Genomic DNA, 17498 nt, shown 5'->3' on the forward strand with positions numbered 1-17498 from the left:
ATAAAGTTGAAAAATTTTAATTCGAACCATCATAAATCAGGAACTGTCTGTAAATCATTTTTCAAATAAAAGTCAAAATAACTGGCAATATCCAAGTTCATATTAACTCTAATGAAAAACTGAAAACTTTAGTATATGACCATTTATTTTCTTGCAGGTAGAAATACCTCTGAACCTCTCAAATAGTTTAGGTGGGGTGGAAACCAGATCTTCCAACATTTTGGGTCTCTATTAGATTAAAGAAATTATGGAAGGGCACAAGCCAACCCACATTCATTGGGCCTTTCCATAACTCCAGAAGATTCATATATATACAGTGCTTTGAGACGAGTAGAAGAAATGAAGTGATTAGGTGTTTGTTAGGCTACATCATTTTCCACCTACATCAGTAAGATAAACTCTAATAATCTTGTACAATTTAAAGAATTGCTTTAAAAAAAAAATCAAGGGATGGTTTCTAAATTTCCCCAATAAAAGGAACCTTTATTCCTTGGAAAAATGGAGCTGGGGCAGAGAAAATACAAGACCAGCTGGGGAACATCTATCTAGATACACTGTATCAGAAAGTAAGGAAGGGCTCCAAAAAAACATTGAGGACATGTGAAAAAGACACAAGAGCCAACTTAAAGGAGCTCCCAATTGCCAAAGCTGGGACAATTTGAGCAACAAAAAATAAATGACAGCATTGACCCACGGAATTAAATATACCTGAGTCAACACTGATACAAATTTTTTTTTTTTTTTTTTTTTTTTTTTTTTAAGATTTTATTTATTTATTTGAGAGAGAGAATGAGATAGAGAGAGAGAGAGAGCATGAGACAGGGGAGGGTCAGAGGGAGAAGCAGACTCCCTGCCGAGCAGGGAGCCCGATGTGGGACTCGATCCTGGGACTCCAGGATCATGACCTGAGCCGAAGGCAGTCACTTAACCAACTGAGCCACCCAGGCGCCCCAACACTGATACAAATTTTTTAAAAATGGGGAGAAAGCACAGCTCCTCCTTACAGTAGGATTCTAATTAGCATAAATGTAGAGTAGATCTAGCAAATAAACATTTGGCAAACGCCACAGTAATGTTTGTTGTAGGCAGTAACAATCCAGATGTCAAAATTAGCGAACCAGAGATTGATAGTTTTAAAGTATACCCCTCCACGAGTTACTTATTAATTACAAAGGGAAAATCAATTAACTATACAATGGAGAAACCTGGCAGACACCACCTTAACACCACGTGATCAAAGTCAGCATCACCAGTAGTTAAGACATATGAACATTATGTATCCTGATATAATGCAGTGAGAAGGGCCCGGGACTCTTGTGGTATTTTTACCAAAAAATAACTTCAATCTAATATTGAGAAAATATGAGGGGCGCCTGGGTGGCTCAGTCGTTAAGCGTCTGCCTTCGGCTCAGGTCATGATCCCAGGATCCTGGAATCGAGCCCCGCATCGGGCTCCCTGCTCGGCGGGAAGCCTGCTTCTCCCTCTCCCACTCCCCCTGCTTGTGTTCCCTCTCTTGCTATCTGTCAAATAAATAAAATCTTTAAAAAAAAAAAATGAGACAAATCCAATTCAAGGAGCATTCTATAAAATACTTGGCCAGTACTCTCCAAAAGTGTTAATCATAAAAAGTGAAGACTGAAGAACTCACAGGCTGGAGGCCTAAAGACAACTAAATGCAAGATGGGATCCTGGATTGGATACAGAGCCAGAGAAAAAAGGGTATTCCTTGAACAACCGGCACAATCCATAGATTAGTTAATAGTACTATGGTTATGTAAAATGTTGACATTTGGGGAAAGCGAAGTGAACCGGTGTATGAGACAACTCTCTGTATTATTTTCACAAAAGTCTAAAATTATTCCAATACAAGTTTTTTAAAAAATGGAACATGCAAAAAAAAAAAACAACAAAAAACAAAAGAAACATATTAGGGGGAAATAGCCAATCAAATGTGACTAAGATTAAACTGAATGAGGGGCGCCTGGGTGGCTCAGTCGTTAAGCGTCTGCCTTCGGCTCAGGTCATGATCTCAGGGTCCTGGGATCGAGCCCCGCATCGGGCTCCCTGCTCAGCGGGAAGCCTGCTTCTCCCTCTCCCACTCCCCCTGCTCGTGTTCCCTCTCTCGCTTTGTCTCTCTGTCATATAAATAAATTAAAAAAAAAAAAAAATTGAATGAATTTAAGATTTACACATTTTACTCATCTTAAAGGTTTAGAATGCTTTGAATTGACACTGGTATGTTGAGATTGTTCAGTTTTCCCTCAGCAAAGGAAAAAAGTACACAAACATGGCTATCCAAAGTCTTACATTCACAAATGATAGAACAAAAGTACAGAGGGCAAATAATCAAAAGTCAACAATTTCCGCTGGCAAAGCTGTCATTGGCAAATAAGAGAACTAGTTTTAGCTGCATTGGGAGATCTTCACCAAACCAACTTCTGGACCAAACTCTTAGGGAGAACATAATCTAATTTTTTATACTACAAAAATGCTTCTGTGTATTTTTAATACAGAAATCCTGGGGCACCTGGGTGGCTAACTCAGTTTAAGCATCTGCCTTCGGCTCACGTCATGATCCCAGGGTCCTGGGATCAAGCCCCACATCGGGCTCCCTGCTCAGCAAGGAGCCTGCCTCTCCCTTTCCCTTTGTCTGCCACATCCCCTGCTTAAGTGTTCTCTCCCTTTCTCTGTCAAATAAAATCTTTAAAAAATAGTAATAATAATACAGAAATCCAACATCCTGACCCCCTCAACACTCAGGGAGAGCTAGGAGAACAGCCTTGTTAGGGACTCCAAATTCCTTTCAATTTGCCCCCAAAGCCATACCAGTATTTTCTGTGATGTGAAAAGAAAAACTGGGAAGCACTGGCTTAAACTAAACTAACATTTCAAATAGCAAAAAAAAATGCACCTTGAATCATCTTATATCCAACTTGAATACAAGGTGGAAAAATCTAGGAAAAATTGCTTTTGAATTTGCTTTTCTCAGGATGTTTTCCCTTTTGAAGGTGAAATACTGGACAATCAAGCTCATGGGAGCCTGGGAAGTCTACAGGCTCTGTAAGTCACAGAAGTTTGACTAATACTGAAAACAGTGAATGTTACATTTCTAATTCAGAAGTTGAGCATCTTCAAACTGATTAAAGTGCAAAGGACTCCCAATTTGGGGAGAAAAGTATTTCAAAATGAGCTTGGCAAATAGGAATATCTAGGTATATTACACTGTGCCTCAGGTAGAGAAAAGTTCTCAACTTGAAGTGACAGCTACAATGTTAACCACAAATCAGCAGTATTTGATTCAGTAGCCTGGGCTATGTAGAATAGCCGAATGAGTAAGTCATTTGAGGACAAAACATCATTAAAACCCATTTTCAAAACCCTTTCTTATAGAAGTTTTCACATATTTAACTAACTCTACAAAATTGGGACATCTTAACTAAAAATCTTTTTATTTATCTTTTTTTTTTTTTTTTAAAGTAATCTCTACACCCAACAGGGGGCTCGGACTTACAACCTTGAGATCAAGAGTCCTATCCTTGGGGCACCTGGGTGGCTCAGTCAGTTGGCACTTGCCTTGTGATTTCGGTTCAGGTCATGATCTCAGAGTTGTGAGACTGAGCCCCACGTCAGGCTCCACGCTGGGTGTGGAACCTGCTTAAGATTCTGTCTCCCTCTGTGCCTCCCGTCCCCCCTTAAAAAAAAAAAGGAGTCCCATGCTCTACTAAGCCAGCCAGGCACCCCAAGGGCTAAAAATCTTTAAGGCAGAGAAGCCCCAAACCTTGAGAAATAAACAAGGGTAAAACAAATACCATTATGGTTATATGGTTCACAAAGACCCAAGCCCCACTCCAATTTATTTTTAGCCTGCACCCACATGGAATATTCTCTAGATAAGCGGTATTTCAAATTAAACACTTACATCCTTGATATTGGGCTCTACCTACTTTGCAAGTAAAATTATGCACTATCTGGCCAGGTTTCTAAAGGGTTAGCACAGTGGCTGGCACCTAATAAGCCCTCATAATCAAGTATTTGCTGAATAAGGGGCGCCTGGGTGGCTCAGTCGTTAAGTGTCTGCTTTTGGCTCAGGTCATGATCCCAGGGTCCTGGGATCAAGCCCCACATCGGGCTCCCTGCTCCGCGGGAAGCCTGCTTCTCCTTCTCCCACTCCCCCTGTTCCCTCCCTCGCTGTGTCTCTGTCAAATAAATAAAATCTTTAAAAATATATATATATTTGCTGAATGATTTAATAGTGGCTCGACCTTCGCTGGGAAGCATTATGAATTCTGACCCACCTTTTTCTTTACAGAGGTCACGGTTGTCCAGCCCTGGATACAAAAGCAAGCCTGAACTATTTCATTTCAGCAAACTTTCTAAAACCAGTTGCCATCTCATCTCGTACAACTCCTTACACTCCGAATCTTTCATAAAACGTAGGAGACTCAAATCATACTAATAAATAGTACTAGAAGTGATGCTCAACAGGATCTCACGTTTATTGAGAAGTGATTAATGGTAAAAAGAAAGGCAATGCCCTTTCCTCATTGGCTGAACAATAAACTGAAGAAACATTCACTACACGTTTTACAATATTTTTCTCTTCCAAAATGCATTTCTGTAAACAAGTTTTTACCACTGTTCTTAGCTTTGAAATCAAATTAATCCTGACTTAATCAGTATAATGTACAAGAACAGAAAATTTCTTAGGACTCCTAGTACTTTACTTTGAGTAACAAAGGGTCAGAGAAAATGAACCACCCTTAAAGACACAACCTTGGGTAACACTGTTAAATTCTCCAAGACAAAAATTCTTCATAAAAATGTTCTTCCAGTTCGGAAGGGAAAAACCAAATTCCCACTTTCTGGGGTGGAGGCCCAAAATCTTCGAAACTCAAGTGTTCTCCAAGTGCAAATGTCAAAATGGGGAGAGGAAAGGGTTTAAAAATTAGAGAAAACTGTATGCACTTACGGACTTTAAAATCCGGAAAACATAGTAAAAAGACAAAAAAACAAAGCATTATGCTCTGAAATCACAACCAAAGCCAAAATAAAAGGGACATTTTTCACCTAAACTACCTAGAGGGATTTTTTGTTTAGTTTTCTCTTTTTCTTTTTTTTTTCATTTTCCAGTTAAGTCCTATGTCTTTTGTGAAATTCCAATACTTAAACTGCAAGTCTGCAATCGTCTCTGAAGTCAATGAAATTAAGAAAAAAGTCCTAATTCTCTTGAAGGTCATTTTTTTCCTCGTAGGATACGCAGATGCAACCGTTGCTGCAGTCTGTGCAGAACTGCCTTTTATTTGCCACGACCTTGACGTTCCTACAGAGGTTAAAAAAAAAAATTGAAATGGTTAGTTAAAACTTATCTGAACATGCTAAAGAATTAAAACTTTATAAATAACTCAAAAGAAATTTAGTTATTTGTGCTAAATAGAATATACCTCACAAATAAAAGCTTTTACTTCCTGTATTTTAAACCAAAGTAGTAAACACTCAATCATCCCAATTAATACAAAATTATTTTTCTTTGACATTAAAATTTCTTACATTACTTACAACAGATGTTTTCCAATTACAGTTGGCTTAAGCTAATACTTGTCAATCCCCCAAAATATGGGCCTAATGGAAGTAACTCAAACATGCCTCAAAAGCCTAAAGAAAGGAAGCAGCATATAAAGTATACTAAAAAAACTCTAACAGTACTAGAGTCATCCCGTACTAGTCCTAAGGCCTTAAGCATATTCATAGGCCTCAAATTTCCTTTTTTGTGAAGTAAGGAGACCTATTTCACAGGGCTGTATGAAAATTAATGGGCTGACATATAGAAAGCTCTTAATCTATAGCAAAAAAGAAAATTATCCTCTTCCCCTAGGGACAGTTTTTTTTTTTAATTTAAAGATTTTATTTATTTGACATAGAGAGACACAGCGAGAGAGGGAACACAAGCAGGGGGAGTGGGAGGAGAAGCAGGCTTCCCACAGAGCAGGGAGCCCAGTGTGGGGCTAGATCCCAGGACCCTGGGATCATGACCTGAGCTGAAGGCAGACGCTTAACGACTGAGCCACCCAGGCGCCCCCCTAGGGACAGTTTAAAATCCACTTAGAGATGGATTTTGAAAACTGACTTCCATACTTAAGTTTTCCCTGAAATAAATCTAAATGCTCATTTCTTAGTAAAAATCATTCTTCATGTACCTTTCGTAAGTTTATCCTCAACAGCCTTAGTATCTTTTAAACTATGACCCAATCCATTTGTCTTTTTTTTTTTAAGAGAAGGAGGGAATGAGGGAGGGGGAGAGGGAGAGAATCTTTTTTATTTATTTTTTTAAATTTTATTTTAGGGGCGCCTGGGTGGCTCAGTTGGTTAAGTGACTGCCTTCGGCTCACGTCATGGTTCCAGGGTCCTGGGATCAAGCCCCGCATCGGGCTCCCTGCTTGGCAGGAAGCCTGCTTTTCCTTCTCCCACGCCCCCTGCTTGTGTTCCCTCTCTCACTGCCTCTCTCTCTCTCGTTGTTAAATAAAATCTTTAAAAAATAAATAAATTTTATTATGTTAATCACCATACACTACATCATTAGTTTTTGATGTAGTGTTCCATGATTCATTGTTTGCGTATAACACCCACTGCTCCATTCAATACGTGCCCTCTTTAATACCCATCACCAGGCTAACCCATTCTCCCACCCCCCTCCCCTCCAGAACCCTCAGTTTGTTTTTCAGAGTCCATACTCTCTCATGGTTCGTCTCCCCCTCCGATTCCCCCCCCTTCATTTTTCAGAGGGAGAGAATCTTAAGCAGGCTCCATGCCCGTGCAGAACCCAACGCAGGACTCCATCTCATGACCCTGAGATCATGACCTGACCAAAAATCAAAAGTCAAGCTGCTTAACCGACCCAGGCGTCCCTCAATCCACATGCCTTTTAAAAGCAAAAACAGTAAGTGGTTAGGAGCACACAGGCCTGAACTTATACTTGATTCATCAATCTGCTTGAGTAGAATCATCTGCTCCCATTTACCCAAAGTAAAATATGATTCCTACTAAAAAGAATAGCCACTACCACTTAATGGGTTTCCATGTTCCAGATACTGTAAATAATAATGATCTTCATAACCATGCTGCAGGGACTGTATTATTCCTAAGAAAACGAAAGCTCAAAAAAGTTCCTTGACCAGTATTACCTAATAAGAACCAGAATTCAAACCTAGGGCCATATACTATATAGGCTCTTTCTTAACACCGTATTATTAACAAATACTTATGTAAAAGTCAACAAAGTGAAATTTTGTGATGAACTGACTATCCCCGAATAAATTAACTCATAGATATAAAAATAGTATTCAGAAAGAGCAGTTATCTTTTTCTTTTTTAAAAGATTTTATTTGAGAGAGAAAGTGCGTGGACACACTCTTGAGTGGGGGAAGGAGCAGAGGGGGAGGGAGAGGGACCAGCACACTCTGTTCTGAGTGCAGAGCCCCACAAAGGGCTCAATCCCACAGATCAATCCCACGACCCTGAGGACCCTGAGATCACGACCCAACCCAAGCCAAAACCAAGAGTTGGACACTCAATTGACTGAGCCACCCAGGTGACCCAAGCAGCTGTCTTTTTCTGATGTCCCATTTCACGTATCTGGAATTCAGGGATAAATTCACCAACTTACCAACATCTGGGGTATTATTTAAGTCGTTTTGAAATTTCAAATTTAATAAAATAACTCACCATACACTCCTATCTCTTGAAATCAAACTCAATTCAAGAACAAGAGATTCAATCCAACATAAAAAAGACCTCAAAAGTTTTGAATCCCCTCACTTTGCCTTTCCTATATACTCTTCCAAAGTTTTGATAATAAACATCCTGCTTATAAAAGGAAAATTGCAATTAAAACAAAATCTCTGCAGTTGATCAAAGTCAAACTTTAAACAGCACCTTGCTTCTCATCAATTTTAAACTCATCTACACCTGTTTTGTCTTTCGTAATTTGGATGAATACCATTTACCTAACCTCTCATCTATTATGGAACAAAATAATCTACACTTGGCTTCAGAAAATCTGGACTCTTCAGTGTTTCTTGACTCAATGTCAGTCCCATGCTTTTATTATTCTTTAAGCCAGGAACATCTGGCCTTCTGCCCCTCGGGGTATACCCCTTCCTTCTTTGAGACTTCCTTAACCACCACAGTTTCAATGTCTTTCTAAACCTGCATCCACAATTAAAAATTAAATTGCATTGTCCTGTTTTATGTAAATTAGTCCCAACTCAATCAAAAAGCTCCTAGAAAGCAAACACTAGGTCTTCAACTAACCTCACTCACAAGCTACTTACGAGTTTAGCAGTAGGTAACATGCTACAACTGACTTTTAAATAAAATTCTGTTTTTTTTTTTTAAGTTTTATTTAAGTAGTCTCTACACCCAACATGGAGTTCCAACTCACAACCCCAATATCAAGAGTCGTTGAGTGCTCTTCTGACTGAGCCAGCCAGGCGCCCCATAGGTTTATTTTAAATTATGCAAATTACATACAAATAAATGGCATTAGCAGTCTTAATCTCCTGATCAACATCAAGAAAACAACACACTGATACAATTCAGGCAAGCTTGATTAATTGCTGTGCTATTTCCAAATCATTTTGATGTATGCACAAAAATAATCTTATATAATTACAAATAATAAAGATAACATCCATCTTCTCAGAGATTATAAAGATATTTACGCATTCACATACTATCTTGAAAAGTAAAATAGATTTTGCACCAATGAAAATAACAATTCACCAGATTTTTTTTTTTTAAGTAGGAAAGGAAAAGAGCTTTACAATGGAGAACTTGGTGAACACTTTAAGTGATCAAAATAACATTCCCAATAATGACATAAACAGCCTCCTATTGTGAGGCACTGAGGACACAAAGTCGCTTAGGTAGTATTCCTGCCGGAGAAACACAATCAGAATGTACACAATGAGGAAACCTTAGACAAACTGAGGCGTATTCTACAAAAATAAACAGCATATACTCTTCAGAAAGGCAATGTCATAAACAAAGCAGCTGGGTGGGTGGGGTGTGGTATGCATATGTAACCACTGCAGATTAAAAAAGACCCTAAAGATGAAAACTAAAAGATCCTGGATTGGAACCTGGATCATTAAAAAATGGCTACCAAGGGGCGCCTGGGTGGCTCAGTCGTTAAGCGTCTGCCTTCAGCTCAGGTCACGATCCCAGGGTCCTGGGATCAAGCCCTGCATCAGGCTCCCTGCTCCAAGGGAAGCCTGCTTCTCCCTCTCCCACTCGACCTGCTTGTGTTCCCTCTCCCGCTGTGTCCGTCAAATAAATAAATGAAATCTTAAAAAAAAAAAATGGCTATCAAGGATATTAAGACCTACTGGTAAAATACAAATAAGATTTGTAGATAATAGTATTGTGTGTCAATGTTAAATATCCTGATGTTGATAACTGCACTGTGGCTGTAAGTGCATGTTCTTATTTTTAGGAATTAACAGCAAAATACTGAGAAGAAAAGGAGCTATCTGAAACTTACTTTCAAATGGTCAGAAAATTACACATCTCCAAGGAGAACAATAAAGTAAATGTGGCAAAATAGTACAGTGGCAAATCTGGGTGAAAAGTATATAGGCATTCTGTGTACTATTCTTGAAATTTCTCTAAGTATGAAATTATTTCAAAATAAAGTTAATAAAATGGGGAGAAAATTACAGTTTTCATTTAATTCTGCAAATACTGGCTACACTAAAAGTCATGTGCAACAATTCATAAAACTTTGAAATGAGTTTATTTCAGGGGCACCTCGGTGGCTCAGTCGGTTAAGTGTCTGACTCTTGATTTTAGCTCAGGTCTTGATCTCAAGAGTTATGAGATCGAGCCCCATGCTCAGCAGGCAGTCTGCTGGAGATTCTCTCTCCCTCTACCCCTCCTCCCTCTCTAAAAAAAATAAATTAAATAATGAGCGTATTTCCTCAGACCTATACTAAAAGTCCTTAAACAGAGTACTTTTCTAAAAGATTTTATTTATTTGAGAGAGCGAACAAGCGGAGGGGTGGGGGAGAGGGAGAAGCAGGCTCCCCGCTGAGCAGGGAGCTAGACATGGGACTCAATCCTAGGACCCTGAGATCATGACCTGAGCCTAAGGTAGATGCTTAACTGACTGAGCCACCCAGGTGCCCCCAAATACGGAGTATTTTAGCAAAAAAGAAAATAGGGGCCCCTGGCTGGCTAAGTTGGTAGAGTGTGCAACTCTTGATCTCTGGGTTGTAAATTCAAGCCCCATACTGGGTGCAGAGATTACTCAAAAATAAAATTTTTAAGTGTAAAAAACAAAAAAAGAAGTTACCCAGCAGCTTTTTACAAGTGTCTTAGAATGAGAAAAGATGACAAAGAGAATGTTCTAACACAAGGACCATTATTTTTATACACTTTTGGTCATTAAAACCTTTAGGTTTCTATAAAAGACTTCTCCTTACAGCAGCTTTCTTTCACTTTTGTGACTACTTCCTATTACCACTGAGAACAATTCCACTAAATGCTTTGACAATTTATGGCCAAAGGGCTTCACTTGTAGATCAGCTGTATTTGCTGACATTACTAATCAACCAGTCCTACCCTAGTAATATTTAATAAATAAAAAGTAAGGAAGTGGGGGGAACCAGGAGAATGATGATGGATATATAATAAAGGGAAGAGAGAAGAGCACAAGAAAGCAAAATTGGATCTCCAATGGGTCCAAGTCCCAACCAGAACTGCCATGAGCAAAACACACATTTATGTCTTGTTGAACACTCCAGCTTTTATACATGAAAATGCTACTGACTCATCATAGCAGGGCAAGTGGTATGTCAAACTGTTTTACCCCATGCTGTCATGTGGAACTGGCCTACCCCTTTTTTAAATCTAGTGCTTCTAGAGCCACAGGCTAGACAGTTACAGTGAGATCCGTGGTAAGAACAGGCTGAAGTGGTGAGTCAAGGTTAAGCTCCTGCCATGGATTTGCTTTCTGAAATAAGGTAAACATAAGATCCTCAAGCACAAAGACAAAATAAATTATAAAGTCCCAGTTAGCCAGAAGACAATGCTAGAAGGGAAGATGCATGCATTCCTAGAGCTTAAGGATCTTGTACTGGTAATAAACAAAGAACAGAGGAAAATCATAGCCAAGATCTTACTGAATTCACACCCTATCCCCAAATTTCCCATTAGGACACATTCAACCTAATCTTGAAATCAATCCACAATCTCAACAAGAACAATAACGAGATTAAAGAAACAATCTTAAGAAATAAAGATAAATTTAAAGATATTAAGAAAGTGTAAATCAAGGGAAGAAGTTTCTAGCCCTCAGCATCTGGTCTGCCACTTAAATAACTAGAGGTAATACCCATACTAATCACCCATCCCACCTGAGCCCCTCCCCAGTTTACATCTACAATTATAAAATACAAAACTTCATCTCTAGGAAATATCCTAAAATCCACAAGGTGGCAATGTTACCTAAAATCCGCACATTTGAAACCTCTTCCTGTAATACGAATAGATCTGTGGATTTATTTTTCCTCTATTTAGCTTAATATCCTCGTTTCTAATACCATCCCACTCCCTCCACTTTTAAGAAGCCCTTAAACACAACTGAAACATGTATTTATTTGCTGGCTATAATTTTATTAACCTTAAAAAGTGATATTCACCCCTAAAATTAAGTTTACTTACATAGCCCTCAACTAATTTTTCCTATGTCCCCATGGGCCTTGAGAAAAAGGAACAGAAATTTCAGTGTCCCTGGCTGAAAGTAAGAGAATGCTGAGATGGGCTAACATGAAAAAATGTGATTATACTAAAATCACTTCCACGGAGACATATGCCATATGATTTCACTTATATGTGAAATCTAAAAAACAAATGAATAAACAAAGCAGAAACAGACCCATAAATACAGAGAAAAAACTGATGGTTGCCAGAGGGGAGTTGGGAGGGATAGGAAAATGGGTGAAGGAGAGTGGGAGATACAGTCTTCCAGGTATGGAATGAGTAAGAGGATAAAATGTACAGCAAAGGGAATACAGTCAATGATATTGCATGGTGACATAGCCTTATATGGTGACAGATTGGTAGCTACATTTGTGGTGAGCAGAGTGTAACATATAAACTTGTCCAGTCATTATCACTATGCTGTACTTGGGCACCTGCGTGGCTCAGTCAGTTGGGGGTCCGACTCTTGATTTCAGCTTGAGTCATGGTCTCAGGATCATGGAATTGAGCCCCACATGGGGCTCTCTACTCAGCGTGGAGTCTGCTTAAGACTCTCTCTCACCCTTCCCTTTGCCTCTCCCCACCCTTCCCTCTCTAAAATAAATACATCTTAAAAATACATATATATCTTTGGGGCACCTGGGTGGCTCAGTCCGTTAAGTGTCTGACTTCAGCTAAGGTCATGATCTCAGGTTCCTGAGATGGAGCCCCATGTCAGGCTCCCCACTCAGCAGGGAGTCTGCTTTTCCCTCTTCCTCTGCCCCTCCCCCCTTTCATGCTCTGTCTCTCCCTCAAATAAATAAATAAAATCTTTAAAAAAAAAAAAATCTTCTAGGGACACCTGGGTGGCTCAGTCTGTTAAGCCCCTGCCTTCGGCTCAGGTCATGATCCCAGGGTCCTGGGATCGAGTCCCACATCGGGCTCCTTGCTCAGTGGGGAGCCTGCTTCTCCCTCTGCCTGATCTGCCTGCTGCTCTCTGCTTGTACGCACTCTTTGACAAATAAATAAATTAAAAAAAAAAAAAAAATCTTCTACCTTCTCATCCCCTTTTAAGTTTTTCTAGGTGCAGAAATGGCTATTTAGTTGGAATGAATTTGTGGGAACTGAAGGAGGAGCAACAAGATGAAGTTAATGCATTAAATAACATTTCCTACCATCAAATTCTTTCCAAGACTGCTAATTACAAGCTGAACTCCTATACACATTTTACCAAAAGGGTTAGAAGTAAAAAGCCTAGATAATCTACTATTTTCAGTACCTGAATAATAAATCTGACTAGTAACAGAACAAGAGTAAGATAAATCATACATTAACATTTTTTTTAGCTTAACTAAAATAATGAGAAAACACTAGCTCCAAATCAAATGAAATGGCCTGACAGTCTTGACTATTCTCTAAATCACTCCTTGGTTTTCCAGTAAAAACTACATTTGAACCAAAACTAATTTCACAATAAAACCAATTTCTCAAAACATTTCAGAATACAATTTAACAAATAAGGTTGTTTTGGGTTTTTTTTTAGATTTTATTTATTTATTTGACAGAGACAGCGAGAGAGGGAACACAAGCGGGGGCAGTGGGAGAGGGAGAAGCAGGCTTCCCGCTGAGCAGGGAGCCCAATGCGGGACTCCATCCCAGGACCCTGGGATCATGACCTGAGCCGAAGGCAGACGCTTAACGACTGAGCCACCCAGGCGCCCCACAAATAAGGTTTTTAATAGCTTCTCAAATCCCCTCCATTCCCAGTACAAGCATATTTTGCATTTGACAGATAAATTCAGAATGAAGTAATCATCAGAATATACTTTCCAGTCATCTGATGAGATGCTCCAGCTCTACCTCCAAAAAATATTAACTCCAGGAATGCCTGGGTGGCTCAGTCGTTAAGCGTCTGCCTTCGGCTCAGGTCATGATCCCAGGGTCCTGGGATCGAGCCCCGCATCGGGCTCCCTGCTTGGTGGGAAGCCTGCTTCTCCCTCTCCCTCTGCTGCTCCCCCTGCTTGTGTTCTCTCTCTCTGACAAATAAATAAAAATCTTAAAAAAAAAAAAAAAATTAACAACTCCATTAATACCTCTCTAGTCCAAGCTACTGTCATCTCTCACCTGGAATGTGCCAGACTCTTAAATGACCTCCCTTTCACTCTTGTGCCCTCTTCAGTGTATTCCAAGGGCTGGACCCCAAAATGGAAACTCAGTAGCACTATTAGGTACCATGCCAAAAGTTACTGAAGAATCTGATGATTCAAAATAAACAAGTTTATATTTATGTGTGTACATAAATATGCCTAATCTCACAGATCACAATCATTCATAAAAGACCTGTACGTGAAGAATTTATATATAATTTAATTCTAACACCCACAATAAGGTATTTTTCTGATTAAAAAAAAATACTAAAGCGGGGCGCCTGGGTGGCTCAGTCAGTTGGGCATCTGCCTTTGGCTCAGGTCGTGATCCCAGGGTCCTGGGATCGAGCCCCCAGTCGGGCTCCTTGCTCAGTGCGTAGGTTACTTCTCCCTCTCCCTGCAGCTCCCCCTGCTTGTGCTATCTAAAACCTTAAGGGCGCCTGGGTGGCTCAGTTGGTTAAGCGACTGCCTTCGGCTCAGGTCATGATCCTGGAGTCCCTGGATCGAGTCCCGCATCGGGCTCCCTGCTCGGCAGGGAGCCTGCTTCTCCCTCTGACCCTCCCCCATCTCATGTGCTCTCTCTCTCTCATTCTCTCTGTCTCAAATAAATAAATAAAATCTTTAAAAAAATAAAAAATAAATAAAAAATAAAACCTTAAAAAAACAAAACAACAAAAAAACTAAAGCTCAGAGAAGTTTACTTGCTCTAATCATAGTGGTAGATAGGATTTTAGGTCTTCTAGAGCCCTTAGCCTTTCTGCTACTATAAATATATGTTAACAAGACCACAGACTCTAGGGGCGCCTGGGTGGCTCAGTTGGTTAAGCGACTGCCTTCGGCTCAGGTCATGATCCTGGAGTCCCTGGATCGAGTCCCACATCAGGCTCCCTGCTGAGCAGGGAGCCTGCTTCTCCCTCTGACCTTCCCCCCTCTCATGTGCGCTCTCTCTCTCTCTCTCTCTCATTCTGTCTCAAATAAATAAAATCTTTAAAAAAAAAAAAAGACCACAGACTCTAGAATTCATGCTCTCTATAAGTAATATCAACCAGATACATAAATAAATAAAGGCCCATCATATGTAACATACTTTATAGAATCCTTTCCCCCATCCAAAAAACGGATTACCTTTAAAAAATCAGCCTTTAAACATCTTAGTTTGGGCAACTTCAAGATGGCTAGTGGCCACTAAATATTACAGCTTAAAATTAACAACTCTCTAAAAAATTAACATGCTCTAAGAAAGGAAGATACAATAAAAGGAACATTAAATAATGCAAAACTTAGGGGCACCTGGGTGGCACAGTTGGTTAAGCATCTGATTCTTGGTTTCGGCTCAGGTCATGATCTCAGGGTCCTGGGATGGAGACCCGCGTAGGGCTCTGCTGAGCAAGGAGTCTGCTTGATCTCTCTCCCTCTCCCTCTGCCCTTTCCACTTGTGCTCTCTCTCTCCCCCTCTAAAATAAATAAATCTTTAAATAATGTAAAACTTAAAAACATTAGTGTCTCTTAGAAACAGCCACAATGTCTCTAAAAAGCAGATTATAACATCAAGTTACAGGGGCACCTGGGTGGCTTGGTCAGTTAAGCCTCCGACTCTTGATTTCAGCTGAGGTAATGATCTCAGGGTCATGAGATCAGCCCCATGTTGGGTTCCACAATGGGCATGGAGCCTGCTTAAGACTGTCTCTCGCCTTTTGGCCCTCCCCTCACTTAAAAAAAAATTCTTTTAAATAAATAAATAACATCAAGTTACAGATGTAGGATATTAAGCCAAAGAGACTGCCACCTTTTAATGGAAAAGTATGGCAACTCATTAGAGACTCATAATACTGACAGATGATTAAAAATGGGCAAACTGCTGAAAATACCACAGTACTGAAAGGTTTAGCAAAATCGGCCAGGTTTATCAAACACATGTGAATTCTAACACTGCTTTTAAAGATGAAGTCTTGACACAAACAGGTAAGAGACTTTTGGGGGGAAGACAGGACTACAGTACAAAGAAAGAAACTTAGGAACCAAACTTGCAGGAAAAATAAGCATGAGGAATTTGAGGTAAGAGGCATACAAAACACTTACTAATGACATACATAATCCAGGAGTTCTCAAACTTGAAAAATACAAGAGTCACCTATAGATAAGGGCTGATAAAATGCAGATTCCAAGGCCTTGCCTCCACAGATGCTCCTTCAGTAGGTGAGAAAGGACAAGAATCTGCAGTTTAAGTACTCACAGATGATAATTTATGTAAACTGATAAACTTCTCAATCAACTTCTAATCCCATAAAAAAAATGCCTAGGGAGCTCACTAAATTAAATTTTTACTTTAATAAGTCTGTGTGTAGAGCCTAGTTACCAGTATTTCTGTAAATACTTTCCAGATGACTCAAAGTTTATTTTATATCATTGTTACCATCTTTTTGTTTATACTCTGAAACACTCACCTAGGTCCACCCTGCTCCCCTCCCCATCCTTTCTGCAAGCTTACGGATTCCAAGTAAATTAACATTTGCCATAAATGATTTGAATTACCCAAGAACTTGTCTGGGTTCTAGTTCTGGCTCTGCCACTAAACAGAATCTTTTTTTTTTTAATTTTTATTTATTTGAGAGAGAGAGAGAGAGAGAGAGGGAGAGAGAGCACAAGCAGGGGGAGGGGCAGAGGGAGAGAGAAGCAGACTCCCCCACTGAGCAGGGAGCCCAATGCGGGGCTCGATCCCAGGACCCTGGGATCATGACCTGAGCCAAAGGCAGACTCCCATCCAACTGAGCCACCCAACTGTTTAGGTGCCCCTAAACAGAAGTAATCTTGCAAATTTGTGTAAAAAATGAGAGTGAGATAAGACTAAAACCTTCCCAATTTTATAACCTTTTCAGAGTACATTATGTCCAGAGCCATTTGTGTTCCCCCTTATTCCTGCTGCCTGTCATTAGCAGCAACTTTCACAAGCTTAGGCAGAGTAGATCCAATTAGCTCCATTTTGATGCTTGTGATGAGGGAAGTATAAACCTGAGTGCTTAAACAAAGGTTTAAAATTTCAATTAATTATGCTCTCCTCATATACCCTCAAAGAGGTGAATGGCATCAGTAGATAACAGAACATTGTTGTTAACTGTTTTGAATGATAAATGTGGGGGCGCCTGGCTGGCTCAGTCGGTACAGCATGTGACTCAATCTCAGGGTTGTGAGCTGGAGCCCACACTGGGTGTAGAGATTACTTAAAGTTAAATCTTAAAAAAAAAAAAAAGAAAGAAAGAAAGATAAATGTGAAGATGCAGCAAAGCGTAAGAACAAAAAAAGCTTTGAGGCAAAACAAATTCCAGCTCATCTACAACTTAGATCTTAGTGATCATGAGGAAGTTATACCTTCTAAATCACAGTTCCCTAACTGTAAAATGAAGATAATCTTATAAAGACTACAAAAAGGGGGGGGGGGTGCCTGGGTGGCTCAGTCGATTAAGCATCTGTCTTCGGCTCAGGTCATGATTCCAGGGTCCTGGGATGGAGCCCCGCATCAGACTCCCTACTCAGTGGGGACCCTGCTTCTCCCTCTCCCGTTCCCCCTGCTTGTGCTCGCACTTTCTCTGTCAAATAAATAAAATCTTCAAACAAAC

General features: G+C 39.9%; 1 protein-coding gene across 1 annotated transcript in view; it reads right to left on the reverse strand.

The window, feature by feature from the left end:
* Nucleotides 1-5162: 5162 nt before the first annotated feature.
* YTHDF2 (YTH N6-methyladenosine RNA binding protein F2) overlaps nt 5163-17498 on the reverse strand; it is a 31318-nt gene continuing 18982 nt past the window's right edge. The window contains exon 5 of the mRNA XM_036123445.2: nt 5163-5321. Within this exon, the coding sequence (XP_035979338.2) occupies nt 5298-5321 (24 nt within the window). The 3' untranslated portion in view covers nt 5163-5297. The remainder of the gene's footprint in view (nt 5322-17498) is intronic.

The sequence above is a fragment of the Halichoerus grypus genome, chromosome 5, assembly GCF_964656455.1.
Source record: "Halichoerus grypus chromosome 5, mHalGry1.hap1.1, whole genome shotgun sequence".
In the NCBI taxonomy this organism is placed as follows: Eukaryota; Metazoa; Chordata; class Mammalia; order Carnivora; family Phocidae; genus Halichoerus; species Halichoerus grypus.